This window comes from Solanum lycopersicum, chromosome 1 (assembly GCF_036512215.1).
Source record: "Solanum lycopersicum chromosome 1, SLM_r2.1".
Taxonomy (NCBI): domain Eukaryota; kingdom Viridiplantae; phylum Streptophyta; class Magnoliopsida; order Solanales; family Solanaceae; genus Solanum; species Solanum lycopersicum.
This window is the reverse complement of record NC_090800.1, coordinates 73,453,343-73,481,120: the sequence shown is the minus strand read 5'-3', so window position 1 is coordinate 73,481,120 and position 27,778 is coordinate 73,453,343. Positions and strand designations below refer to the sequence as shown.

Here is a 27,778-nt window from a genome sequence, read left to right as displayed (position 1 = left end):
TAGGTATGGAGTATGAGTATGGTAAGAAAAAATAATTAAATGATGAAGTAGAGCTTTAAAAAATGTTTTCCTTTATTTTGAAAGGAAAGTCGTCTTGATCATGTTATATTACACAAAAGTTCAATTCTTGCGATAGGAGTCCCGAACTCATGATGAAATGGAAACATTTGAAATGAACAACGACAGACGAGGTTCAAATTCAAATATAATAGTATCTCAAATTAAAGTAGTTAAAAAATTGATTTATTACAATTTATAATTGTGTGGAACATTTAAGAAAGGAATTTAAAAGCACATAGTTGATCATATTTATTATCTACTTTTCTTTAAGTTATATGAATATTTACACATTGATCGCTAAATATTTGGAAATAACACATACGTCATTGTAAACATCGTTTTTTAATCATTGAGATATTCGTTAGCTATTTTTAATAAAGAATCATCAAAATTGAAGTTTAAAAACCAATTCGAATATCAAATCTCATAATGTTAGTCTTCGAAAATGAGTAATTAATTTCTCTAAAAATTATAATTTCAAATATTAAAAAAACTATATTCTTGAAATATCTTTTTCCCGACATGTCTAGAGCAAGAAATTCAAATCTCATCGAGTACCCATGATAGATAACTTTTTCCCGATATATCTAGAGCAAGAAATTCAAGTTTAGAAAGATTAGATATTATTTAAGAAAAGAAAATTTATACCTTCGAGACTTTTAAAGTCTTTATTTGAACTGATAAAGACTCGTGCTGATAACGTGTTATAAAATAACCGCTAAGTAACTTAATATTAGTGAACTAAAAGAAAACAAGTGAAAAATAATAAGAAAGTAATGTAATTGGTATATATATATATCTATACTATTTATAACCATGAGCTTAATATACAAGTATAACTTTGGCCTATTATGGCCAAGTGATGTATACCTCTAATAGGAGAGTTCCATATAGTGTGTATAGTTGATTTGCAAAAATAATGCAACTCTTTTAATATTTGGGGCCCACGTGGCACTCAAACATACTTCACAACAGATGACAAATAATTGAAGTCTATTTTATTCTTTCTAAATCGGTTTCTTCTTGAGGTCTTCTTCTTCACCATTAGCAGTGCAGTTTAGTAAAATCAGTGCAATTTAAGCGTCGAAATATGACCGTTATGAGGGATCGTCCCTCTATATTTACTTTCACTTGTTCTTCAACTTCAAAACTCTGATGAAAAATATACAAAATAATTTTGAGAAATCGTCCAACATACTGCTGAGAAGAAAGCTTGATAATCTTGTGTGCAAATTCTCCGAAGGAGGCTGTAAATTTCTCTATTTTGTGAGTTTTTTGTGTTCTTCTGCTATGCTGAGAAAAATTATAATTTTTTTTTGTTTAACTGCTATGGAACTATGCTCAATACTCGAATCTTGTACATTTGGCAATCGGGGGTTTCTTCTATTTTTGGGTTCAAATTGAAAACAGATTTTAAATTCGATCTTTGGTTCTTCATATGAAGTTATTCTAGGGGTTTTCATTGTTAGATCAAGGGGAATTGTAGCTATCTGATCTTGATACAAACCCAACATTTGTAGTTTATAGGTGTATTTGTTGGCTGTTGACAACTTGTATCCCCTGTTTTTCCAACGCTTGCATAATCTGTATAAATTCAAAGTTCAGAATTGTGTAAAAGATTCCTTTTCCGTATCTCTTAAGACCTTGTTCCTTTTGAATATCCCATAGGGTAAACTGTTTGAACTTTGCTGATACAAACACCGGGAACAAGCATCTCCATGTTTAGGTGGGATTAATCGTCTAGACCTAGAAATTTCAATAGACGGGGATGATGGATTTTTCCCTTCATCTGGCAATGACTTGGTATGTTTGATGTTGTCCATCACAATGATATGAGAAATTTAAATTTGCACCCTCTTACAGTTGATCAGAAGTAGTCAATTCCAGTCGGAAGTATTGTGTTCGTGTTCTGGTTTGATCTCTGTCAATTCTGCACTCGATGAGATTGTGTTGCACATTCCAGACACTGATACACTCTTTTTTTATTGTACAAATTTCTTCCAACACAAGTTGTTGTGGTGTTGCTATGATGAATAAATAGCATTACCTGATTGTTGAATTTACAAAATTATAGGACACTTCTCCGCTCCTTTTGTGCTTTTACAACATGAAATTTCTATTATTCTGAAAATTGCCTGAAGAAATCTGTTCACTGATCTTACATCAGCTTTTAGTATCTGTTCCTTTTGTGAATGAAATTAGATATAACAGACAACAATGTGATAACTAAGTCAATGAGTGCTATGTGAATTTTTTTTTCCGGGTTAAGTTGCATATTTCATTCATAACAAAAATTGTACAAAAACAAAGTAGTATTGGACTATCTGCTCACTCATAATACAAACAAAATCCACTAACCTATAGCCTTCTATAAAATACAATCTAAATAGATCAGTGATTTAATACTATATATAGCTAAACCGAAACTAAAGGGTCGACATTTAGTTGTTGAAGTGCATTCTCGGGGCACTGCGCCTCGGGGACAGGGAGATGTTCTCGGGGCACTACGCCTAGGGGAAAGGGGGGGGGGGTTGGGAGGGGTTCTCGAGGCACTGCGCCTCGGGGACGGGGAGAGGGGGAGGGGGGTTGGGAGGGGTTCTCGGGGCACTGCGCCTCGGGGACGGGGGGGGGGGGGGGGGGGTTGGGGGTGGGGGAGGGGGAGAGGAGGGGTTCTCGGGTCACTACGCCTCGGGGACGGGGAGGGGGGTTTGGGGGATCAGGGAGGGGGGGGGGGGAGGGGTTCTCGTGGCACTACGCCTCGGGGATCAGGGAGGGGGGGTTGGGGGATTGGGGAGGGGGGGAGGGGTTCTCGGGGCACTACGCCTCGAGGAGGGGGGGGGGGGGGGGGGGAGAGGAGGGGTTCTCGGGTCACTACGCCTCGGGGATGGGGAAGGGGTGTTGGGGGATCAGGGAGGGGGAGGGGTTCTCGGGTCACTACGCCTCGGGGACAGGGAGGGGGGGTTGGGGGATCAGGGAGGGGGGGGGGGTTTAGGGGGGGAGAGGAGGGGTTCTCGGGTCACTACGCCTCGGGGACATGGAAGGGGGGTTGGGAGATCAGGGAGGGGGAGGGAGGGGTTCTCGGGGCACTACGCCTCGGGGACAGGGAGGGGGGGTTGGGGGATCAGGGAAGGGGGGGGGGGGGGTTCTCGGGGCACTACGCCTCGGGGATCGGGGGGGGGGGGGGGAGGGGTTCTCGGGGCACTACGCCTCGGGGATCGGGGGGGGGGGGGGGGGGTTCTCGGGGTACTACGCCTCGGGGATCGGGGGGAGGGGTTCTCGGGGCACTACGCCTCGAGGATCGGGGAGGGGGGGAGAGGTTCTCGGGGCACTACGCCTCGAGGAAACAGGGATGGGGGGGGGGGGTTGGGAGGGGTTCTCGGGGAACTACGCCTCGGGGACGGGGAGAGGGGAAGGGGGGTTGGGAGGGGTTCTTGGGGCACTACGCCTCGGGGACGGGGGGGGGGGGGGGGGTTGGGGGGGGGTGGAGGAGGGGTTCTCGGGTCACTATGCCTCAGGGACGGGGAGGGGTTGTTGGGGGATCGGGGAGGGGTTCTCGGGGCACTACGCCTTAGGGATCGGGGAAGGGGTTCTCGGGGCACTACGCCTCAGGGATCGGGGAAGGGGTTCTCGAGGCACTACGCCTCGGGGATTGGGGAGGGGAATAAGGTTTCTCGGGGCACTGCGCCTCAGGGATCGTGGAGGGGAATAGGGGTTCTCTAGGCAATACGCCTCGGGAATCAGGGAGGGGGGAGTTGGGGGCGGGGAGAGGGTTTCTCAGGGCAATGCGCTTCAAGGACGGGGAGAGGGGGTTGAGGGGAGGGTTCTCGGGGCACTGCGCCTCGGGGACGGGGAGGGTGGGGGGTTGGGGGGGGGGGAAGGGGTTCTCAGGGCACTGCGCCTCGGGGACGGGAAAGGGGCGTTGGGGGTTGGGGAGGGGTTCTCGGGGCACTGCGCCTCGGGGACAATGAGGGGGGCGTTGGGGGTTGGGGAGGGGTTCTCAGGAAACTGCGCCTCGGGGACAGAGAGGGGGGGGGGGGGTTTGGGGGGAGGGGTTCTCAGGGCACTGCGCCTCGGGGACGGGAAAGGGGCGTTGGGGGTTGGGGAGGGGTTCTCGGGGCACTGCGCCTCGGGGACAATGAGGGGGGCGTTGGGGGTTGGGGAGGGGTTCTCAGGAAACTGCGCCTCGGGGACAGAGAGGGGGGGGTTTGGGGGGAGGGGTTCTCGGGGCACTGCGCCTCGGGGACGGGGGGGGGGGGGGGGGTTGGTGCGTTGGGGGTTGGGGAGGGGTTCTCGGGGCACTGCGCCTCGGGGACGGGGAGGGGGGGTTGGGGGTTATGAAGGGGTTCTCGGGGCACTGCGCCTCGGGGATGGTGAGGGGGGGGGGGGTTGGGAGTTAGGGTGGGTTTCTCGAGGCACTGCGCCTTGGCGACGGGGAGGGGGGGGTTGGGGAGGGGGGGGTTGGGGAGGGGGTTCTAGGGGCACTGCGCCTCGGGGACGGGGAGGGGGGTTGAGGAGGGGTTCTCGGGGCACTGCGCCTCGGGGACGGGGAGGGGGAGGGGGGTTAGGGGGGAGAGGGGTTCTCAGGACACTGCGCCTTGGGGACGGGAAGGGAGGGAGAAGGGGGAGAGGGGTTCTCAGGGCACTGCGCCTCGGGGACGGGGAGGGGGGGGGGGGTTCGGGGTTATGAAGGGGTTCTCGGGGCACTGCGCCTCGGGGACGGTGAGGGGGGAGGGGTTGGGAGTTGGGGTGGGTTTCTCGGGGCACTGCGCCTTGGCGACAGGGGGGGGGGGGTTTGGGGAGGGGGTTCTAGGGGCACTGCGCCTCGGGGACGGGGAGGGGGGGGGTTGGGGAGGGGTTCTCGGGGCACTACGCCTCGGGGACGGGGAGGGGGATGGGGGTTAGGGGGGAGAGGGGTTCTCAGGACACTGCGCCTCGGGGATGGGGAGGTGGGGATAAGAAGGAGAAGGGTTCTCAGGGCACTGCACCTCGGGTAGGGGGGGTTGGGGGGGGGAGGGGTTCTCGGGGCATTGCGCCTCGGGGACGGGGGTGGGGGTTGGGGGTTATGAAGGGGTTCTCGGGGCACTGCGCCTTGGGGACGGTGAGGGGGGGGGTTGGGAGTTGGGGTGGGTTGGGAGTTAGGGTGGGTTTCTCAGGGCACTGCGCCTTGGCGACGGGGAGGGGGGGGGTTAGGGTGGGTTTCTCAGGGCACTGCGCCTCGGGGAGGGAGGGGTTGGGGAGGGCGTTCTAGGAGCACTGCGCCTCGGGGAGGGGGGGTTGGGGAGGGCGTTCTAGGAGCACTGCGCCTCGGGGATGGGGAGGGGGGGGGGGTTGGGGGGGGGGTTCTCAGGGCATTGCGCCTCGGGGACGGGGAGGGGGAGGGGGGTTAGGGGGGAGAGGGGTTCTCAGGAAACTGCGCCTCGGGGACAGGGAGGGGGGGTTGGGGGGAGAAGGGGGAGAGGGGTTCTCGGGGCAGTGCGCCTCGGGGAGGGGGGGTTGGGGGGGAGAGAGGGGTTCTCAAGGCACTGCGCCTTGGAGACGGGGGGTGGGGTGGGGGGTTGGGGTTGGGGAGGGGTTCTCGGGGCACTGCGCCTCAGGGACGGGGGAAGGGGGGGTGGGGGTTGGGGAGGGGTTGTCATGGCATTGCGCCTCGGGGACGGGGAGGTGGGGGGGGGGGTTGGGGGTTGGGGAGGGGTTTTTCGGGGCACTGCGCTTTGGGGGGGGGGGGGTTGGGGGTTGGGGAGGGGTTTTTGGGGTACTGCGCTTCGGGGGGGGGGGGGGGTTGGGGGTTGGGAAGGGGTTCTCGGGGCACTACGCCTCGGGGACGGGGAGGGGGGAGGGTTGGGGGGGGAGGGGTTCTCGGGGCACTATGCCTCAGGGAGGGGAGGGGGTTGGGGGTTGGGAAGGGGTTCTCGTGGCACTGCACCTCGGGGATGGGGAGGGGGGAGGGTTGGGGGTTGGGAAGGGGTTCTCGGTGCACTGCGCCTCGGGGACGGGGAGGTGGGGGTTGGGGGTTGAGAGGGGTTCTCGGGGCACTGCGCCTCGGGGACGGGGAGGTGGGAGGGGGGGGGAGGGGGGTTGGGGAGGGGTTCTCGAGGCACTGCGCCTCGGGAACGGGGGTGGGGGGATGGGGGGATTGGGGGTTGGGGAGGGGTTCTCGGGGCACTGCGCCTCGGGGACGGGGGGGGGGGGGGGGAGGGATGGGGGGAAGGGGGGATTGGGGGTTGGGGAGGGGTTCTCGGGGCACTGCGCCTCGGGGACGGGGAGGTGGGGGGGTTGGGGGTTGGCGAGGGGTTCTTGGGGCACTGCGCCTCGGGGGGGGGGGGTTGGGGGTTGGGGAGGGGTTCTCGGGGCACTGCGCCTCGGGGACGGGGAGGTGGGGGTTGGGGAGGGGTTCTCAGGGCACTGCGCCTCGGGGACGGGGAGGTGGGGGGGGGGGGGGGGTTGGTTGTATGGGGTTAGGGAGGGGTTCTCGGGGAACTGCGCCTCGGGGAGGGGGGGTTGGGGGTTGGAGAGGGGTTCTCGGGGCACTACGCCTCGGGGACGGGGAGGTGGGGGTTTTGGGGGGGGGGGGGGGGGAGGGGGTTTGGGGGCTCTCAGGGCACTGCGCATCGGGGACAGGAGGGGGGGGGGGGGTTAGGGGTAGGGTGTTGGGGAGGGGTTCTCGGGGCACTGCGCCTCGGGGACCGGGGGGGGGGGGGGGGTTGGTGGTTGAGGAGGGGTTCTAGGGGGCACTGTACCTCGGGGACGGGGAGGGGGGAGGGGTTGGGGGTTGGGGAGGGGTTCTCGGGGCATTGCGCTTCGGGGACGGGAAGGGGGGGGGGGCGGAGGTTTGGGGGTTGGGGAGGGGTTCTCGGGGAACTGCGCCTCGGGGACGGGGAGGGGGGGGGGGGGTTGGGGTTGGGGAGGGGTTCTCGGGGCATTACGCCTCGGGGACGGGGAGGTGGGGGTTTTGGGAGGGGTTGTTGTGGCACTGCGCCTCGGGGACGGGGAGGGTGGGTTCGGGGGGAAGGGGATTTGGGGTTCTTGGGGCACTGCGCCTCGAGGACCGGGGGGTTAGGGGTTGGGGAGGGGTTCTAGGGGCACTGCACCTTGGGGACGGGGAGGGGGGAGGGGTTGGGGGTTGGGGAGGGGTTCTCGGGGCATTGCGGCTCGTGGACGAGAAGAGGGGGGTTGGGGGTTGGGGAGGGGTTGTCGGGGCATTGCGCCTCGGGGACGGGAAGGGGGGGGGGGTTGGGGAGGGGTTCTCGGGGCATTGCGCCTCGGTGATGGGGAGGGGGGGTTGGGAGGGGTTCTCGGGGAACTGTGCCTCGGGGACGGGGAGGGGGGGTTGGGGGTTGGGGAGGGGTTCTCGGGGCACTACGCCTCGGGGACGGGGAGGTGGGGGTTTTGGGGAGGGTTGTCGTGGCACTGCGCCTCGGGGATGGGGAAGGGGGGTTGGTTGGGGAGGGGGTTTGGGGTTCTCGGGGCACTGCGCCTTGGGACGGGGTGGGGGGGGGGTGGGGGGGTGGGGTTAGGGGTTGGGGAGGGGTTCTCGGGGCACTGCGCCTCGGGGACGGGGAGGGGGGGTTGGGGAGGGGTTCTCGGGGCATTGCGCCTCGGGGACGGGAAGGGGGTTGGGTTGGGGGTTGGGGAGGGGTTCTCGGGGCATTGCGCCTCAGGGACGGGGAGGGGTTGGGGGTTGGGGAGGGGTTCTCGGGGCATTGCGCCTCGGGGACTGTGAGGGGGAGGGGGGGGGGGTTGGGGGTTTGGGGTTGGGGAGGGTTTCTTTGGGCACTTCGCCTCGGGGACGGGGAGGGTGGGGTTGGGGGTTGGGGAGGGGTTTTCGGGGCATTGCGCCTCGGGGACGGGGAAGGGGGGGTTGGGGAGGGGTTCTCGGGGCACTGCGCCCGGGGACGGGGAGGGGGGTTGGGGAGGGTTTCTCGGGGCACTGCGCCTCGGGGACGGGGAGGGGGGTTGGGGGGGAGAGGGGTTCTTGGGGCACTACGCCTCGGGGACGGGGAGAGGGGGGTTGATGGGGGGGGGGGGGCGGGGCGAGAGGGGTTCTCGGGGCACTACGCCTCGGGGACGAAGGGGTTGGGGGGGGGGAGAGGGGTTCTTGGGGCACTACGCCTCGGGGACGGAGGGGTTGGGGGGGGGGTTGGAGGGGAGAGGGGTTTTCGGGGCACTGCGCCTCGGCGATCCCTTTCTGGCTACTCTACTCAAAGTCAACATTACTTGACAACCTCATCTCAACAGGCATTCAAAACCTCAAGTTTAAACTTTATAAGTATGATTAAGAGACTATACAAACATAATAACAGTATTCAGAAATTATTTTATAACAGTATTCAGATTGGTATAACATAATAACAGTATTCGGATTTGTATAACATAATAACATTATTTTATGATTGTTGAAACTGATGCATCTGATTCAGGATATGGTGGTATTCTTAAACAAAGAAAAGCCCCTAAAGAACCTGAACAACTTGTTAGGTTTACTTCTGGCATCTGGAACTGTGCACAAAGTAATTATAGCACTGTTAAAAAGGAAATTCTGGCTATTGTTCTTTGTATAACCAAGTTTCAAGATGACCTGATTAATAAAGAATTTTTACTTAGGGTAGATTGTAAATCTGCCAAAGAGATCCTCAAAAAGGATGTTAAAAATCTTGTCTCAAAACAAATTTTTGCTAGATGGCAAGCTTTATTATCCAGCTTTGATTTTCAAATAGAATATCTTAATAGAGAAGAAAACTCTCTCCCTGACTTTCTAACTCGTGAATTTTTGCAGGGAAAAAATGAACAGAGGAAAACAGCAGATTAGGCCAAACAGGCCTATTGCACCAAATCCTAGAGTAAATCCATTCACAATCAGGCAAGACCTGAATTCAGCTAAACCTTCAGTACTAAACCCTGGAGCAAATCCATACCCAATTAAGCCAAGCCTAAGTCAAAACAGATATTCGGCATTGGCTCACTTTCCCCCTATTACTCCAGCAGCATTACCACAATGCAATTCTTCGAATATGCTTGTTTTGAAGAAACCTTTCTCTCAGGACCTAGAGTCCTTTCAATCACCTTCAGGAAAACTCAGATTTTCCCAAAAGCAAACCAGCGATAACTACGCAATGAAGCAACCAAAAAACTTCGCTGAAGCAGTATCTCCAGCAACTAAGAAAGTTGCAAAGACTCTTTCCAAAGAGAAAGAAGAATTTGAAGTATATCCTTTGTATACTTTTCCTATTCTTGCTCTTGACAAGGAATTTGAAAATTATGAGATCAGAAATCTGCTTAAACCTGTTTATTCTAACAGGAATTATGTAGACAATGATAATGCTTTAAAAACCAGAAGGTACTTTGAGTTCATCCTGATTGACACTGGATCAATCGAAATTGAACATGAACTAGCAGATCAATCAGACCCGGATAGCATAGCCCATTCAAAGTTTACTATTAAAAAGATTTTGTCACCTTTTAATTGGTTGACTGACCATCTTCTCACTCCAGTTAATCTTTCAAAAAGATTTAACCCTCAGACATTTAATTGGTTCGACTATAGAAATGCATGGATGAACTTTTTATTTGTCAGGCCAATCACTCACACGTGGTTCGTCAAATATTGCCCAGAAGCATCAACTTCTGTAATCCCCAGGTGGTTCTACGAATGGTGGAGTTACTTCGGAGGAAATAAACAAGTCATGCCTAAAAGGTTTGAGGAAGGATATCCTCAATTTCAAATTGATGAAAACATCTCTACTCTTCCTGAGAATATAAAACTCTGTAAGTATTTCTTTAGAAGACATTTATCTTATATCATAAGTTGGACGTTTTGTACTGCAGAGTTTGACAGGATAAAATATCTCTCCAAAGAGATATGAATTAAAGGCTGGTCTCCAGCAAAAAGAGAATCTCCATGATCTTCTACAAAGAAGACATCAGTCAAGGTTTCACCATCTAAGAGTGAATTAAAACAGCGCCTTGAAAAGGCATTATCAGAATTAGATGATGAAAAGGTTAATCCAGATGAAGCTGCAATTGAGCAACTTCTTGAAGAAGCTTCGTCACAAAGTGACGATAATAGTGATATGTTGTATCCAAAGGCTCTAGCACAGTCTTATCTAAATCCTTTCGATTAATCCTAATTGAGCTTATTAAAAAGCGGAATAATTAGCCTTCAAGACAGAGATCAAAAGATCGGAATTGTCTAAGAAGGAGTAAAGGAGTTTCAAAGAAACGAAATCTTTACTGATTAAACACATGGCCCCAAAAGGGACCCGCCACAATAAGAAGACGTCTTCTCCGCCAAAAGTCATTTGGATTATTCGGAAAAGAAAGACACATGGATCCCACATATCTTATCTCCAGACAAAGCAATCTGGATTTGTCAGCAGAAAGAAGAAAAGCAGAGATTCCTTCTTATCTCTTCTTTTTTATCTTTTAAATTTCAAAAAGTCTATATAAAGACTCCTGGTAAAACCATTAGAGGCATCCTAGAATTTTCTATCTTAGAAAATCTGAAAGAAAACCTCTCTCTTGTATTTAAAGTTAGTGCTAAGGGTTTTACTATGCTCATGGAAGCAAACCAAGAACATAGTACTATTTTTGTTCCTAGTTTATTAAAATGGAATGATATTCTTACGGATGAAGAATGGAATTTCCAATCAATAACCAACCCTTTACCTGTTAATGCTGAAAAGTCTCATCTTGACTGAGTTATTTAGTTTCCTGATGGATCTGTTAACCTTAAGTTTCTAAGATCCAACTGCTTTAGCCAGGCATCTTCAAGTAGAATAATGTCCTCGGCCAGACCTTCTTCTTTTTTTCGGGGGGATGATGACCGAGCGAAGATTCTATCTCCATAGAAGAACCTATAGATAAAGGAATGAAGAAAAAACTTTTGAAAATTTCAATGCTAGTCCTTATTCTATTCAAGAAGTATTTTCCAGACTTGAAAAGAAAGGAACAAGTGTTGTAAGAGATACTTCTTGGATGATTTAAAACATGAGGTTGAAAACCTTAAAAAAGAGATTAAATCTTTAAAACAAATCAGTTAATTAACGATCATCGTATTTCCCAACTAGAAAATAATATTTCTGAAAATGATATTTCTATTTCTGAAAAAGGAAAAGATGTTATAGATAATGAGATTGATGAATCCCAAAAAGTTCTTGGAATGTTGCAAATTGTTACTGCTCATCGTTGGTATATAAATTGTACCATTCTAGTTAATAATGATTTTAAGATTTCGAGTATTGCTATGATTGATAGTGGTGCTGATGTTAGTTGCATTCAAGAAGGACTAATTCCTTCAAGATATTTTGAAAAAACTACGCATGTTGTTAAATCTGCATCAAATCATGCTTTAGACATCAAATATAAATTGTCCAATACTTGTATTTGCCAGAGTGAAGTTTTTATTCCTCACTTTTTCTTTCTGGTTAAAAATCAATTATATCCGCCAATTATACTTGGTGCTCCTTTTATAAATGCTATTTATCCATTTTCAAAATTAAATGCAAAAGGTTTTACAGCAAATTATAATGGTAATACCATTAATTTTGAGTTCATAATTGAACCAGTTACTAGGGATATTAACTCTTTGATTCATCTAAATCAAAAGCATATTGAGTCTTTACAAATGGAAATTTACAGTCTGAATATTTCAGAGTCTTTACAATCTTTTAAAGTCCAAGAAAAAATTAAATTAATTTCTGGAAAAATAGCTTCTAATATTTGTGCAGATCATCCAAATGCTTTTTGGGACAGGAAAAAACATATTGTGACTTTGTCATATGAAGATTCTTTTGATGAATCAAATATTCCTACGAAATCTCGCCCCTGTCAAATGAATTCTGAATTGGTCGATTTCTGCAAAAAAGAAATTGATAATTTATTATCAAAGGGACTTATAAAACCCTCTAAATCTCATGGTCTTGTACTGCATTTTATGTTAATAAAGCTGCAGAACAAGAAAGAGGTGTTCCCAAGTTGGTAATAAATTACAACCCTTTGAACAAAGTCTTGAAATGGATAAGATATCCTATTCCTAATAAAAAGATCTTCTTTCCAGGTTATATGATGCCAATATATTTTTAAAATTTGATTTAAAATCAGGCTATTGGTAGATCCAAATTTTTAAAGAACATACTTATAAAACTGCTTTTAATGTTCCTTTCGGACAATACGAATTGAATGTTATGCCTTTTGGTTTGAAAAACGCACCATCTGAATTTCAAAAAATTATGAATGATATTTTTAATCCTTATATGGATTTTATTATTGTTTATATTGATGATATTCTTATTTATTCTAAAACATTAGAATCTCATATAAAGCATCTTGATATTTTCAAGAACATTGTTATTCAAAATGGTTTGGTTATATCTAAAACCAAAATGAGTCTTTTTCAGACAGATGTAAGATTTTTGGGTCATCAAATTTGCAAAGGGCGAATTACTCCAATTCAGAGATCCATAGATTTTGCATCAAAATTTCCTGATGAAATTATTGATAAAACTATGTTACAAAGATTTTTGAGCAGTTTAAATTATATTTCTCCTTTTTATAAAAATTTATCTAAAGATCTTGCTCCTTTAACTGACAGGTTGAAGAAAGGTAAAATGTTACCTTGGAATAATAATCTTACTAATTTGGTTAAATCCATTAAGCAAAGGGTTAAATATTTACATTGCCTTACTCTTGCTAATCCAAATTGGATTAAAGTTATTGAAACAGATGCTTCCAATATTGGTTATGGAGGAATATTAAAACAAGTAAATCCCCATGACAAAATTGAATATCTTGTCCGATTTCATTCAGGCAAATGGTCTGAATCCCAGCGCAAATAAGCGACTGTAGTGCATGAAATGCTTTGTATAGTTAAATGTGTTTTAAAATTCTAGGATGATTTATATAATCAGAAGTTCATTATTAGAACTGATGTTCAATCCGTAAAATATATGTTTAATAAGGATTTTAAGCATGATATTTCGAAATTAATGTTTGCCAGATGGCAAGCACAACTAGCTCCTTTTGATTTTGAAATTTAGTATAAAAGGGGGACTGATAACTCACTCCCTGATTTCTTATCCAGAGAATTCCTGAATTCTTAAATGTCTACTTATCAGTATTTCCTTAGTGACAAAACTCTTATTACAATTTTAAAGGTTCTTCCATTAAATAACGATCTAAAAGAAGAAATCTGAGATAAAATCATTGATGATCTTCTCATGAATTACTTTCTGCAAGGATCACAATTTGCTGATCTTTCCCTAGCTGATGATAGTTGGCAATTGGATATTGAAGGATATTTGTATGATTACTAATCTATTTGTTATATCTTTGCAGAATGGCAGGAGGAGATGAGCCTCCGCCATGGTCGCATATTCGTGGCCGTGGAGGAAAAACTAGAGGAAGAGGAAGATCATCCTCTTCACAGACCAGAAGATCGTCATACGATTCTTCCTTTCCTGTTATACAGTTAGGAAGAAAAACTTTAATCAATTCAAAGATTGGCGAAGCTTCTTCATCAGTTTCATCCTCTGTGAATATAAAAGATATCCCAAAAGATAGTTCAGTATATGAACATATTCAAGCATATCTGCATAAAAAAGAGCAAGGTAATACCTATGCCTCTTTAGCCAGAGAAGCCGATATAGCCAGAGTTTCAGAAGAAGCACCTAAAAAAGAAATTATATTTCTTCTAGAAAACTCTGACATCCAAAGAGCTAATGAACCTTGGAAGATACTCCAAAGGTACTTAACAAAGGGATTATATTTCCCTGGAGAATCATACAAGACTCGGTCATACTATGAGTCCATCCTAAGTCATACAGAAAATGCAGAATTTCAGCATTTTACCTCAGAATATAATGAGAATGTTTATAACTTCTCAAAGATCACTATTAAACAGATCATATCTATGGAAGATTGGGGAATATCCACAATGCAGGAAAAGATTGTTCTTGTTAACAAAGTAAATATGAATTTTACTTATTGGGATTATATCCAAGCGTTTCATAAGATTTTTTATTATAATAATGAAAAACTCAAGCACACTTGGTTTTTGAAAATCTGTGCAAAGGTTTTTACCCAGAGTTCGCCTAATTGGTTTATAAACTTGTGGGCTCTTCATGGGCCAACAAAGAAGATTTTACCATATAATTTCTTAACTTTATATAAACAATGGGTGAAGATTCCCCCCTTCTTAATGAAATTATATTTACAGGATCATGTTCCAAACATAGAATTGATTGATCAGATGTATTTTTTCATTGAATTTTCTACACCATGGATCCACAAATGGGTTCCAGAAGTGGGTTATATCCCTGATGAGAATATTCCGTGCTTATATCGCAAGTATTTCCATAACTTCTGGGAAAAACTAAATAGAGGTGATCCCACAACTGGCAAGATATATGGTCAAGAACTTATTGATCAAATCAGGACTCTATTTAGTTGTAGTGATTTGATCAATAAGTTCTTGACCATATATCTTGCCAGTTGTGGGATCACCTCTATTTAGTTTTTCCCAGAAGTTATGGAAATACTTGCGATATAAGCACGGAATATTCTCATCAGGGATATAACCCACTTCTGGAACCCATTTGTGGATCCATGGTGTAGAAAATTCAATGAAAAAATACATCTGATCAATCAATTCTATGTTTGGAACATGATCCTGTAAATATAATTTCATTAAGAAGGGGGGAATCTTCACCCATTGTTTATATAAAGTTAAGAAATTATATGGTAAAATCTTCTTTGTTGGCCCATGAAGAGCCCACAAGTTTATAAACCAATTAGGCGAACTCTGGGTAAAAACCTTTGCACAGATTTTCAAAAACCAAGTGTGCTTGAGTTTTTCATTATTATAATAAAAAATCTTATGAAACGCTTGGATATAATCCCAATAAGTAAAATTCATATTTACTTTGTTAACAAGAACAATCTTTTCCTGCATTGTGGATATTCCCCAATCTTCCATAGATATGATCTGTTTAATAGTGATCTTTGAGAAGTTATAAACATTCTCATTATATTCTGAGGTAAAATGCTGAAATTCTGCATTTTCTGTATGACTTAGGATGGACTCATAGTATGACCGAGTCTTGTATGATTCTCCAGGGAAATATAATCCCTTTGTTAAGTACCTTTGGAGTATCTTCCAAGGTTCATTAGCTCTTTGGATGTCAGAGTTTTCTAGAAGAAATATAATTTCTTTTTTAGGTGCTTCTTCTGAAACTCTGGCTATATCGGCTTCTCTGGCTAAAGAGGCATAGGTATTACCTTGCTCTTTTTTATGCAGATATGCTTGAATATGTTCATATACTGAACTATCTTTTGGGATATCTTTTATATTCACAGAGGATGAAACTGATGAAGAAGCTTCGCCAATCTTTGAATTGATTAAAGTTTTTCTTCCTAACTGTATAACAGGAAAGGAAGAATCGTATGACGATCTTCTGGTCTGTGAAGAGGATGATCTTCCTCTTCCTCTAGTTTTTCCTCCACGGCCACGAATATGCGACCATGGCGGAGGCTCATCTCCTCCTGCCATTCTGCAAAGATATAACAAATAGATTAGTAATCATACAAATATCCTTCAATATCCAATTGCCAACTATCATCAGCTAGGGAAAGATCAGCAAATTGTGATCCTTGCAGAAAGTAATTCATGAGAAGATCATCAATGATTTTATCTCAGATTTCTTCTTTTAGATCGTTATTTAATGGAAGAACCTTTAAAATTGTAATAAGAGTTTTGTCACTAAGGAAATACTGATAAGTAGACATTTAAGAATTCAGGAATTCTCTGGATAAGAAATCAGGGAGTGAGTTATCAGTCCCCCTTTTATACTAAATTTCAAAATCAAAAGGAGCTAGTTGTGCTTGCCATCTGGCAAACATTAATTTCGAAATATCATGCTTAAAATCCTTATTAAACATATATTTTACGGATTGAACATCAGTTCTAATAATGAACTTCTGATTATATAAATCATCCTAGAATTTTAAAACACATTTAACTATACAAAGCATTTCATGCACTACAGTCGCTTATTTGCGCTGGGATTCAGACCATTTGCCTGAATGAAATCGGACAAGATATTCAATTTTGTCATGGGGATTTACTTGTTTTAATATTCCTCCATAACCAATATTGGAAGCATCTGTTTCAATAACTTTAATCCAATTTGGATTAGCAAGAGTAAGGCAATGTAAATATTTAACCCTTTGCTTAATGGATTTAACCAAATTAGTAAGATTATTATTCCAAGGTAACATTTTACCTTTCTTCAACCTGTCAGTTAAAGGAGCAAGATCTTTAGATAAATTTTTATAAAAAGGAGAAATATAATTTAAACTGCTCAAAAATCTTTGTAACATAGTTTTATCAATAATTTCATCAGGAAATTTTGATGCAAAATCTATGGATCTCTGAATTGGAGTAATTCGCCCTTTGCAAATTTGATGACCCAAAAATCTTACATCTGTCTGAAAAAGACTCATTTTGGTTTTAGATATAACCAAACCATTTTGAATAACAATGTTCTTGAAAATATCAAGATGCTTTATATACCATTAATGAGCGGAATTAAATACTAGAATAAAATGAGTATTTAACAGGAACAAGAAAACTTACAAAATTGAAAACTTCTTTATTTCAACACAAGAGCAAACATGATTACAGAGAGAGAGTCTTTCTTGAAATTTCTTAGTGATAGAAAATTTCGGATGCCCTCCAGCATTTACAACAAGTCTATTTTATAGACTTCAAAAAGTAAAAAGCAATGGAGATAAGAACGAATCTTTAAGAGATAAGAGCGAATCTTCTGCTTTTTCTTTTGCTTTTCTTTTGTGATAATGGTCTGAGCCATGCTTTTGATAGTGGTGGGTCCAGATACCTTTCTTTCCGGATTTGAAAGTATCTTCACGTGATAACCAGCTTTTAATATAATAGAGGGTCCTTCTGGGGTCCAAGTGTTAACCAGTAAAGATTCCGTTTCTTTGAAACTCCTTTACTTTCTTCAGAGATAATTCCCATTTTTAATGTCTATCTCGAAGACTAATTATTCCGCTTTTTGAAAGCTCAATTAGGGTTAATCAAATGGATTTAAGTAAGATTGTGCTAAAGCCTTTGGAATTAGCATATCACCATTATCGTCACTTTGTGACGAAGCTTGTTCAAGAAGTTGTTCAATAGCCTCTTGATCTGGATTATCCTTTTCATTGTCTAAATCAGACAATGCCTTCTCAAGTCTTTTCTTTAGTTCACTCTTAGATGGTGAACTCTTGATTTGTGGCTTCTTTGAAGGAGATTCTCTAACCTTTGGAGACCATCCTTTAATTCTGGTCTCTTTGGAGAGATACTTTATCCTGTCAAATTCAGAAACGCAAAATGTCCAACTTACAATATAAGATAGACGTCTCTTAAAGAAATACTTACATAGCTTTATATGCTCTGGAAGGGTGGAGATGTTTTCTTCAACTTGAAATTGTAGGTATCCATCTCTAAACCTTTTAGGCATAACTTGTTCATTTCCCCCAAAGTAACTCCACCACTCGTAGAACCACCTGGGGATAATAGAAGTCGAAGCTTCTATACACTACTTAATAAACCAAGAATGAGTATTTGGTCTGACAAATAAAAAATTCATCCACGCATTCTTGTAATCGAACCAATTGAATGTCTGAGGATTAAATCTTTTAGAAAGATTTATAGGAGTAAGGAGATGATCCGTCAACCAATTGGAGGGAGACAAAATCTTCTTAATTGTAAACTTCGAATAGGCAATGCTATCTTGATCAGATTGATCTGCAAGTTCATGCTCGATTTCGATTGAACCTGTGTCAATAAGAATAAACTCAAAATATCTTCTGGTCTTTAAAGCATTATCAGTATCTACATAATTCCTGTTGTGATAAACTTGTTTAAGTAGATCCTTTACTTCAAGACTTTGTAATTCCTTATCTAAAGCAAGGATTGGTATTGTAAACAAAGGATATATTTCAAAGGTCTCTTTTTCTATTGGAAGAGCCTTTTCTTTATCCTTTCTGTTCATCGGGGATACAGCTTCTGCAAAATTTTCTGGTTCCTTCATTGCATAGCTGTCACTTGTTAACTTTTGAGAAAATCTGAGTTTTCCCGAAGGAGACATGGAGGATTCTGGATCTTTTGAAAATGGTTTCTTCAATACGAGCATGTTTGAAGAACTGCTTTGTGGTAACGCTGCTGGGTTAAGCGGTGGAAAATGTGCCAATGCTGAGTACTTATTTTGTCCCAAGCTTGGCCTAATTGGATAAGGATTTGCTCCAGGATTTAGTGCTGTAGGCCTGACCTGACTTGGTTCTGGCCTGATAGTAAACGGATTTACTCCGGGGACTGATACTGGTGCAGTAGGCCTGTTTGGCCTAGCCTGCGATTTTCCTCGATTCATTTTTACCCTGCAAAAATTCACGGATTAGAAAATCAGGAAGAGAATTGTCTTCTCCTTTAAGATATTCTATCTGAAAATCAAAGCTGGATAATAAAGCTTGCCATCTAGCAAAAATCTGTTTAGAAACAAGGTTTTTAACATCTTTTTCTAGAATTTCTTTAGCAGATTTGCAATCTACTCTAAGCAAAAATTCTTTATTAACAAGATCGTCCTGGAACTTAGTGATACATAAGACTATAGCAAGAACTTCTTTCTTAACGGTGCTATAGTTGCATTGAGCAGGGTTCCAGATACCAGAAGTGAACCTAACAAGTTGTTCAGGTTCTTTAGGAGCTTTTCTTTGTTTAAGAATGCCTCCATAACCTAAATCTGATGCATCGGTTTCAACAATCATAAAACAATCAGGGTTGGGGATCCCTAAACATGGGAGGCTTTTAACAAGGTTTTTGATATGAATAACAGCATTAGTTTGAAGCTCATTCCAAGGAGGTGGAGAGGTCTTCAACCTGTCATACAAAGGTTTGCAGATTTGCCTAATTTTAGGAATGAAGTCAGCCACATAATTAAGGCTTCCTAAAAAACGCTGCAACTGAGTTTTGTCAATGATAACATCAGGAAATTTATCTGCAAACTCGATGGCTCTGCAAATGGGTAAATAGGTTCCTTGAAATAGATCATGACCTAAAAATCTAATTTTTGTTTGAAACAACAAAATTTTCTTTGCACTAACAACCAGGCCATTGTTCTTAACAATATTGAAGAATGAATTTAGATGCTTAAAATGAGAATCTATGTCCTCAGAGAAAATTAAAACATCATCAATATAAACAATTGAAAACTGGCTAATGCAATTAAAGATGGAATTCATTATATTTTGGAATTCAGAAGGGGCATTCTTGAGACCAAAAGGCATAACATTCCATTCATATTGTCCAAAAGGGACATTGAAAGCAGTTTTATATTTATCTTTTTCAGAAATTTGGATTTGCCAAAAACCTGATTTCATATCAAACTTGCTGTAAACATTAGCTTTGAAAGTCCTTTTCAAAAGATCCCTTTTATTAGGAATCGGATACCTGATCCATTTCAAGACTTTGTTCAAAGGTTTGTAGTTGATAACTAACCTGGGGGCTCCTCGCTCCTTTTCAGCAGCATTGTTGACATAGAAAGCAGAACAACTCCAAGGAGATTTAGAAGGGCGAATAATCTTGTTATTTAAAAGAGAGTTGATTTCTGTTTTACAAATTTCCAAAAGTTCTTGATTCATTTGAATCGGCCTAGCTTTCGTAGAAATGGCCTGTTCATTGAATCCTTCAATGTATGGAAGATCAACAGTGTGGGATTTTCTGTCCCAAAAGGAGTTAGGAAAATCAGAGCAAATTTCTTTTTCAAAAATCCTTTTCAGGTTTGAAATCTTAGAGATCATTCCCGGGGTTTTTAAAATTTGCTCAATTTTTTGATATTTAATATCACTTTTAAGAAAACAAACCTGCTGAGATAAATTATTTAATTTAAAAGCAGTTTTCTTATGAACAAAATTTCTTTCATCCTGTGAGAGTGTTTTAATAAAGGGGAAGGAAATGTCTTTTCCCAAAATATTAGTTTTGATAGCATCAAAATCAGAGACATAAGGTTTTATTTGAGTAATGAAAGGTATTCCCAAAATAATATCTTCACTGATATTTTTTGTAATAACAAAATCATTAGTCAAGCAAATACCATTATTACAAATATGAGCGTTATGTAATTTATAATCAATAATAATACGCTCACCTGTGGCGCTGTATAACCTAGTAGTACCTTTCTGCAGATACTTGGTAGGGATCAAGCCTTCAACTATGCAGTTTCTATCTGCACCACTGTCTAATAAGGCAATCTTGTTAAGGATCAAATTGTTGTTGACAACAAGTTTTATCATAATATGAGAACTCTGAGGTCTGACTTTGGTGATCATTGTGACTCCTGCCGAGTCATCTTCGTCACTATCTGCTTGATTGGAAGGTTCTCCTAATTCTTTGGGTGAAGAGGTTTTAAGGATATCATTGGCTAGATCATTAATCTCAAGACAATGAAGTCTGGATTTAATATCTCTGATTTCTTTTTTCAGAGTATTAACTTCTCCTCTGAGCTCATCAATTGAAGGCTCATCCTTTTTGTGATCAAATCTGCTCATGATTTGTTTCATACTAAAAGGCTCAACATGAGGCCTTTCTTCGTGGTGATGCTTAGTAACCAATTTTTGTAATTCAAGGAGGTACTTTCTCCTAGCATCTTCATCTTGAATATGTTCGATTGTTTCGAACAATGTTTCAGCTGTTCTTTCAGAAAGAACTTTAACATCTTTTGCTCCACATAAGCAAAATGGTCCATGACAATCACAAGTTGTCTCATTATCTGAGTCTTGAGCGATATTCAGGAATTCTTCGTCACTTTCGTAGGAAGATTCTTGAGAATGAATTGATTCAGAATCAGACTCTGATTCTTCTTCTTCAAGGATAGAGAAGAGCTTATCTTTAGTTTCTTCATCGACTTGGAGAAGACTAATCTTTTTCTTTTTCTTCTTATTTCTTGGACATTGATTTGACCTATGTCCTTTCTTTCCAAATGTCCAGCATGTATCTCCTGAAGAAGATTCTTTAGACGCCTTTTTCTTAGGCTTGTAGTCCTTAGATTTAGAAGACTTCTTGCTGACCCTTTTATTTTCTTGACGATTGTTTTTATCAGCCTTTTTTGCTGAAGGTGGTTTCAAAGCAGGAAAACCAAAGTCCTGACAAAAACTTCCTAATTCAGCTGATGTCATTCTTCTGTCATTCTTAAGTTGTTCTCTTAGCTTAAGATCTGTGCATAATTCCATAGCTACTATGGTTACGACACTGATTAAATCGCCATAAGACAGGAGGCTGTAAGGGATTTTTCCCTCGCATCTGTCTTTGATCTTGGATCTTACCTTTTCAGCGAAGTGGGGGGGTAATCCACTGATGAATCGCTCTTTCCAATAATCATTGTTACAGTCTTGTCTGATCATAACCTTGTTAATGAACATATCTTTATACCATCTCCAATCTGTAAGTCTTTTACAGTGTAGGTTATTAAGAATCTCAAGACTCCTATCTTGAAAGAGTCTGGGTTCTCCAACAAAATGCTTGGCGATTCTATAAACTAAGGTGGCAAATGCATCTTCAACAGGGACTTCCGTAGAAACAGAAGTTCCTTCTTCTTCTTTAACAACTGTTTTGAGGATTGTTGCATTAAAAATGGTGTTTTTATCTTGCTCAGTCAGATAATTGTCCCACCAATTTTTTAATGTTCCTGTGAAACCAGCTACAACCCTATGAGCAGCTTGCTTATCAGAAGCACCTCTTAATTTATAAGCTGTTACAGAAATTCCTATTTCTTGTAGCTTGTTATAAATTTGGCCTTCTGCCATTCCATCAATGTTCCACTCAGTTATACCGTTTCCGTCGGCATGGGCATAAGGGTGAAGATGATTTTCTTCAAACTGAACATCAGGAAAGGAAGGTTTAGGGTAGTAGTTTCTCTTATTTGGAAATCTATTATCTGAATGGATTGCACCAAGGTTATTTCCTTTGGTAACATTGAGTTTAGAGAGTTGCTCACTGATTCTTTCTATGAGGCTAGAGTTGTCGTCCTTTTTACTAAGGTCTGGGAAATTTTCTTTTGAAAACTCAGGGACCTTAAAGATGGGGATAGTTTCTCCTTTCTCAATAGTTTTGGAAGAACTAGGTTTGCTACCTATTTGGTTGGAGACCTTTTGTTTGGAAGAGTCTTCAATTTGTCTGGAGACGACATGGAGAATTTGATTGGTATAATTGTTTTGCTCAATAATCTGATTAACATTATCAGCAGTAATCAAAGAGGTATTCTTTTCAATGTTTTTTTTGAAGGGGGAAGCAACAATGATGTCCTTTCTGTAAGGAATTCTTAATCCTTCAAGGGGAGGAGTGATGCTTTCGACAACTTCATTTCTAGTATGCCATTTATTTACTAGAACTTGGAGATGACTTTGTGTCATCAATTTGCCCAGAAAATTCAAACCATTTGAAGAATTCAACTTCTGCTTTGAATCTCTTCATATCTAAATACCATTTGTCTCTAAAGGCTTTTCTTTTGGACAAAGGGTAAGTGGCTTTATACCAATCTACTTTCTGTTTATGCTCAGGAAGTTTCCACCATTGATTGAGGATCCTTTTATCCGGGATAAATTCATTTTCTGTAAGAACTCCAAGGGAACTTCTCTTAGGATCTTCAGGTCTCATATCACTGGGAGTAGGACTTCCAATATCTTCATAGTAGACCTTAGGGATGTTTTGAGAAAAGTCAACCCCTCTGATTTTTCCTTTATCAATGGTTTCTTCAGCCGAATTTCTTTCACTAGGTTCAGTTTCTCCTCGGAAGAAGGAAGAAGGTCTGGACGAAGACATTCTTCTACTTGAAGAAGCTTGGTTAAAAGAATTGGATCTTAAAAACTTGAGGTTGACAGATCCATCCGGGAACTGAATTATGTGGTCAAGATGGGATCTTTCAGTTTGAACGGGTAAAGGGTTGGTTATTGATTGGAAATTCCATTCTTCGTCTGTGAGAATGTCATTCCACTTCAATAATCTAGGAACAAAGGTAGTACTATGTTGTTGATTTGCTTCCATAAGCATAGTAAAACCTTTAGAGCTCACTTTAAGAGCTTTTGGGGCAATAGTCGTTTTCATTAGCTTGTAATATACCCTATATATTACAGCTATTTCTCTGGTGTCAACCTTACTATTCATGTTCTTGGTTTTGACGTTGAGCGTCAAAGTATCCATGATATTAGGATCGTTAATATCAACAGAAAAATTAGGATAACAATTGAAGTAAATCGGGCCATCAGCGAGATTACTTTCAAGGATTCCTAATAGAGAATCATCAAAGTTTAATAATCTATCATCGCGTAAGAGAAGACAGATAGGAATATTTAAACCTTTTCGGAATAGAGGCTTAACAGCAACTTGGACAAGACCGATATGAAGAAATTTAAAATCCTTTTTATAGCGATCAATATCGGCAGCAATTAACAATTTAATTGATTCAAGACTATTATTAATAGCGATAGTTTGTTCACATGTTTTGATATTAAAACGTTTGAACAAAGAAAAATTACCTAACTGATAAATCTTTTCAAAGGACTCTCGAGGGATGTCCCAATTTTGTAAATCATTTTCTATTTTTGAAATAGAAACATTAACAGAATTAACAATATTATAATTCATGAGAAAAGTACTGTCCTACGGAAGTATGTATACGATGAATAAATTTCTAGGATGAGTATATGAGAGAATACTAGAATCATGTTGGCATAATATCATAATCGTCATGGCAATACAAAGTCAAATTATCTTGGATTTTACTTGAAATCGTTGAGAGGTTTTGGTAGTAGAAACGCCTTGGATCTTGCTGCCTCTCCTAGGTCTTACTATGATCCTTTTCTGGCTACTCTACTCAAAGTCAACATTACTTGACAACCTCATCTCAACAGGCATTCAAAACCTCAAATATAAACTTTGTATGTATGATAAATAAGATTATACGAACATAATAACAGTATGCAAAAATATACTTATTCTAAAAGTTATTCGAAGTATAAGAACTTCCTGGACAGCAGAGAATTTAGCTACGCATGCTTACATATAACATGGCTCTGATACCATTAATGAGCGGAATTAAATACTAGAATAAAATGAGTATTTAACAGGAACAAGAAAACTTACAAAATTGAAAACTTCTTTATTTCAACACAAGAGAAAACATGATTACAGAGAGAGAGTCTTTCTTGAAATTTCTTAGTGATAGAAAATTTCGGATGCCCTCCAGCATTTACAACAAGTCTATTTTATAGACTTCAAAAAGTAAAAAGCAATGGAGATAAGAACGAATCTTTAAGAGATAAGAGCGAATCTTCTGCTTTGCTCTGATTTTCCTAACTCCTTTTGGGACAGAAAATCCCACACTGTTGATCTTCCATACATTGAAGGATTCAATGAACAGGCCATTTCTACGAAAGCTAGGCCGATTCAAATGAATCAAGAACTTTTGGAAATTTGTAAAACAGAAATCAACTCTCTTTTAAATAACAAGATTATTCGCCCTTCTAAATCTCCTTGGAGTTGTTCTGCTTTCTATGTCAACAATGCTGCTGAAAAGGAGCGAGGAGCCCCCAGGTTAGTTATCAACTACAAACCTTTGAACAAAGTCTTGAAATGGATCAGGTATCCGATTCCTAATAAAAGGGATCTTTTGAAAAGGACTTTCAAAGCTAATGTTTACAGCAAGTTTGATATGAAATCAGGTTTTTGGCAAATCCAAATTTCTGAAAAAGATAAATATAAAACTGCTTTCAATGTCCCTTTTTGACAATATGAATGGAATGTTATGCCTTTTGGTCTCAAGAATGCCCCTTCTGAATTCCAAAATATAATGAATTCCATCTTTAATTGCATTAGCCAGTTTTCAATTGTTTATATTGATGATGTTTTAATTTTCTCTGAGGACATAGATTCTCATTTTAAGCATCTAAATTCATTCTTCAATATTGTTAAGAACAATGGCCTGGTTGTTAGTGCAAAGAAAATTTTGTTGTTTCAAACAAAAATTAGATTTTTAGGTCATGATCTATTTCAAGGAACCTATTTACCCATTTGCAAAGCCATCGAGTTTGCAGATAAATTTCCTGATGTTATCATTGACAAAACTCAGTTGCAGCGTTTTTTAGGAAGCCTTAATTATGTGGCTGACTTCATTCCTAAAATTAGGCAAATCTGCAAACCTTTGTATGACAGGTTGAAGACCTCTCCACCTCCTTGGAATGAGCTTCAAACTAATGCTGTTATTCATATCAAAAACCTTGTTAAAAGCCTCCCATGTTTAGGGATCCCCAACCCTGATTGTTTTATGATTGTTGAAACCGATGCATCAGATTTAGGTTATGGAGGCATTCTTAAACAAAAAAAAGCTCCTAAAGAACCTGAACAACTTGTTAGGTTCACTTCTGGTATCTGGAACCCTGCTCAATGCAACTATAGCACCGTTAAGAAAGAAGTTCTTGCTATAGTCTTATGTATCACTAAGTTCCAGGACGATCTTGTTAATAAAGAATTTTTGCTTAGAGTAGATTGCAAATCTGCTAAAGAAATTCTAGAAAAAGATGTTAAAAACCTTGTTTCTAAACAGATTTTTGCTAGATGGCAAGCTTTATTATCCAGCTTTGATTTTCAGATAGAATATCTTAAAGGAGAAGACAATTCTCTTCCTGATTTTCTAATCCGTGAATTTTTGCAGGGTAAAAATGAATCGAGGAAAATCGCAGGCTAGGCCAAACAGGCCTACTGCACCAGTATCAGTCCCCGGAGTAAATCCGTTTACTATCAGGCCAGAACCAAGTCAGGTCAGGCCTACAGCACTAAATCCTGGAGCAAATCCTTATCCAATTAGGCCAAGCTTGGGACAAAATAAGTACTCAGCATTGGCACATTTTCCACCGCTTAACCCAGCAGCGTTACCACAAAGCAGTTCTTCAAACATGCTCGTATTGAAGAAACCATTTTCAAAAGATCCAGAATCCTCCATGTCTCCTTCGGGAAAACTCAGATTTTCTCAAAAGTTAACAAGTGACAGCTATGCAATGAAGGAACCAGAAAATTTTGCAGAAGCTGTATCCCCGATGAACAGAAAGGATAAAGAAAAGGCTCTTCCAATAGAAAAAGAGACCTTTGAAATATATCCTTTGTTTACAATACCAATCCTTGCTTTAGATAAGGAATTACAAAGTCTTGAAGTAAAGGATCTACTTAAACCAGTTTATCACAACAGGAATTATGTAGATACTGATAATGCTTTAAAGACCAGAAGATATTTTGAGTTTATTCTTATTGACACAGGTTCAATCGAAATCGAGCATGAACTTGCAGATCAATCTGATCAAGATAGCATTGCCTATTCGAAGTTTACAATTAAGAAGATTTTGTCTCCCTCCAATTGGTTGACGGATCATCTCCTTACTCCTATAAATCTTTCTAAAAGATTTAATCCTCAGACATTCAATTGGTTCGATTACAAGAATGCGTGGATGAATTTTTTATTTGTCAGACCAAATACTCATTCTTGGTTTATTAAGTATTGTATAGAAGCTTCGACTTCTGTTATCCCCAGGTGGTTCTACGAGTGGTGGAGTTACTTTGGGGGAAATGAACAAGTTATGCCTAAAAGGTTTAGAGATGGATACCTACAATTTCAAGTTGAAGAAAACATCTCCACCCTTCCAGAGCATATAAAGCTATGTAAGTATTTCTTTAAGAGACGTCTATCTTATATTGTAAGTTGGACATTTTGCGTTTCTGAATTTGACAGGATAAAGTATCTCTCCAAAGAGACCAGAATTAAAGGATGGTCTCCAAAGGTTAGAGAATCTCCTTCAAAGAAGCCACAAATCAAGAGTTCACCATCTAAGAGTGAACTAAAGAAAAGACTTGAGAAGGCATTGTCTGATTTAGACAATGAAAAGGATAATCCAGATCAAGAGGTTATTGAACAACTTCTTGAACAAGCTTCGTCACAAAGTGACGATAATGGTGATATGCTAATTCCAAAGGCTTTAGCACAATCTTACTTAAATCCATTTGATTAACCCTAATTGAGCTTTCAAAAAGCGGAATAATTAGTCTTCGAGATAGACATTAAAAATGGGAATTATCTCTGAAGAAAGTAAAGGAGTTTCAAAGAAACGAAATCTTTACCGGTTAACACTTGGACCCCAGAAGGACCCTCTATTATATTAAAAGCTGGTTATCACGTGAAGATACTTTCAAATCCGGAAAGAAAGGTATCTGGACCCACCACTATCAAAAGCATGGCTCAGACCATTATCACAAAAGAAAAGCAAAAGAAAAAGCAGAAGATTCGCTCTTATCTCTTAAAGATTCGTTCTTATCTCCATTGCTTTTTACTTTTTGAAGTCTATAAAATAGACTTGTTGTAAATGCTGGAGGGCATCCAAAATTTTCTATCACTAAGAAATTTCAAGAAAGACTCTCTCTGTGTAATCATGTTTGCTCTTGTGTTGAAATAAAGAAGTTTTCAATTTTGTAAGTTTTCTTGTTCCTGTTAAATACTCATTTTATTCTAGTATTTAATTCCGCTCATTAATGTGGCATCCGAAATTTTCTATCACTAAGAAATTTCAAGAAAGACTCTCTCTCTGTAATCATGTTTTCTCTTGTGTTGAAATAAAGAAGTTTTCAATTTTGTAA

At 41.7% G+C, this 27,778-nt stretch overlaps 1 protein-coding gene across 3 annotated transcripts; it reads left to right on the top strand.

The window, feature by feature from the left end:
* The first annotated feature begins 890 nt into the window (after positions 1-890).
* Positions 891-27,778, top strand: LOC104647324 (uncharacterized). Of its 3 annotated transcripts, none has more exons than XM_069298898.1 (3): positions 998-1,326; positions 8,834-9,822; positions 25,812-27,778. In XM_069298898.1, the coding sequence occupies exon 3, from the start codon at positions 25,819-25,821 to the stop codon at positions 27,154-27,156; it is 1,338 nt and encodes a 445-aa protein (XP_069154999.1). In that variant the 5' UTR covers positions 998-1,326; positions 8,834-9,822; positions 25,812-25,818; the 3' UTR covers positions 27,157-27,778. The 3 variants fall into 3 exon arrangements, with proteins under 3 accessions (XP_069155001.1, XP_069154999.1, XP_069155003.1); XM_069298902.1 differs by lacking the exon at positions 25,812-27,778 and adding an exon at positions 13,390-15,352 and having other exon boundaries at positions 1,000-1,326; XM_069298900.1 differs by lacking the exon at positions 8,834-9,822 and having other exon boundaries at positions 891-1,326.

Bases quoted from the DNA above. Each gene is read 5' to 3' on its own strand.
- LOC104647324 (XM_069298900.1), top strand. From the start codon at position 25,819: ATGAATCGAGGAAAATCGCAGGCTAGGCCAAACAGGCCTACTGCACCA.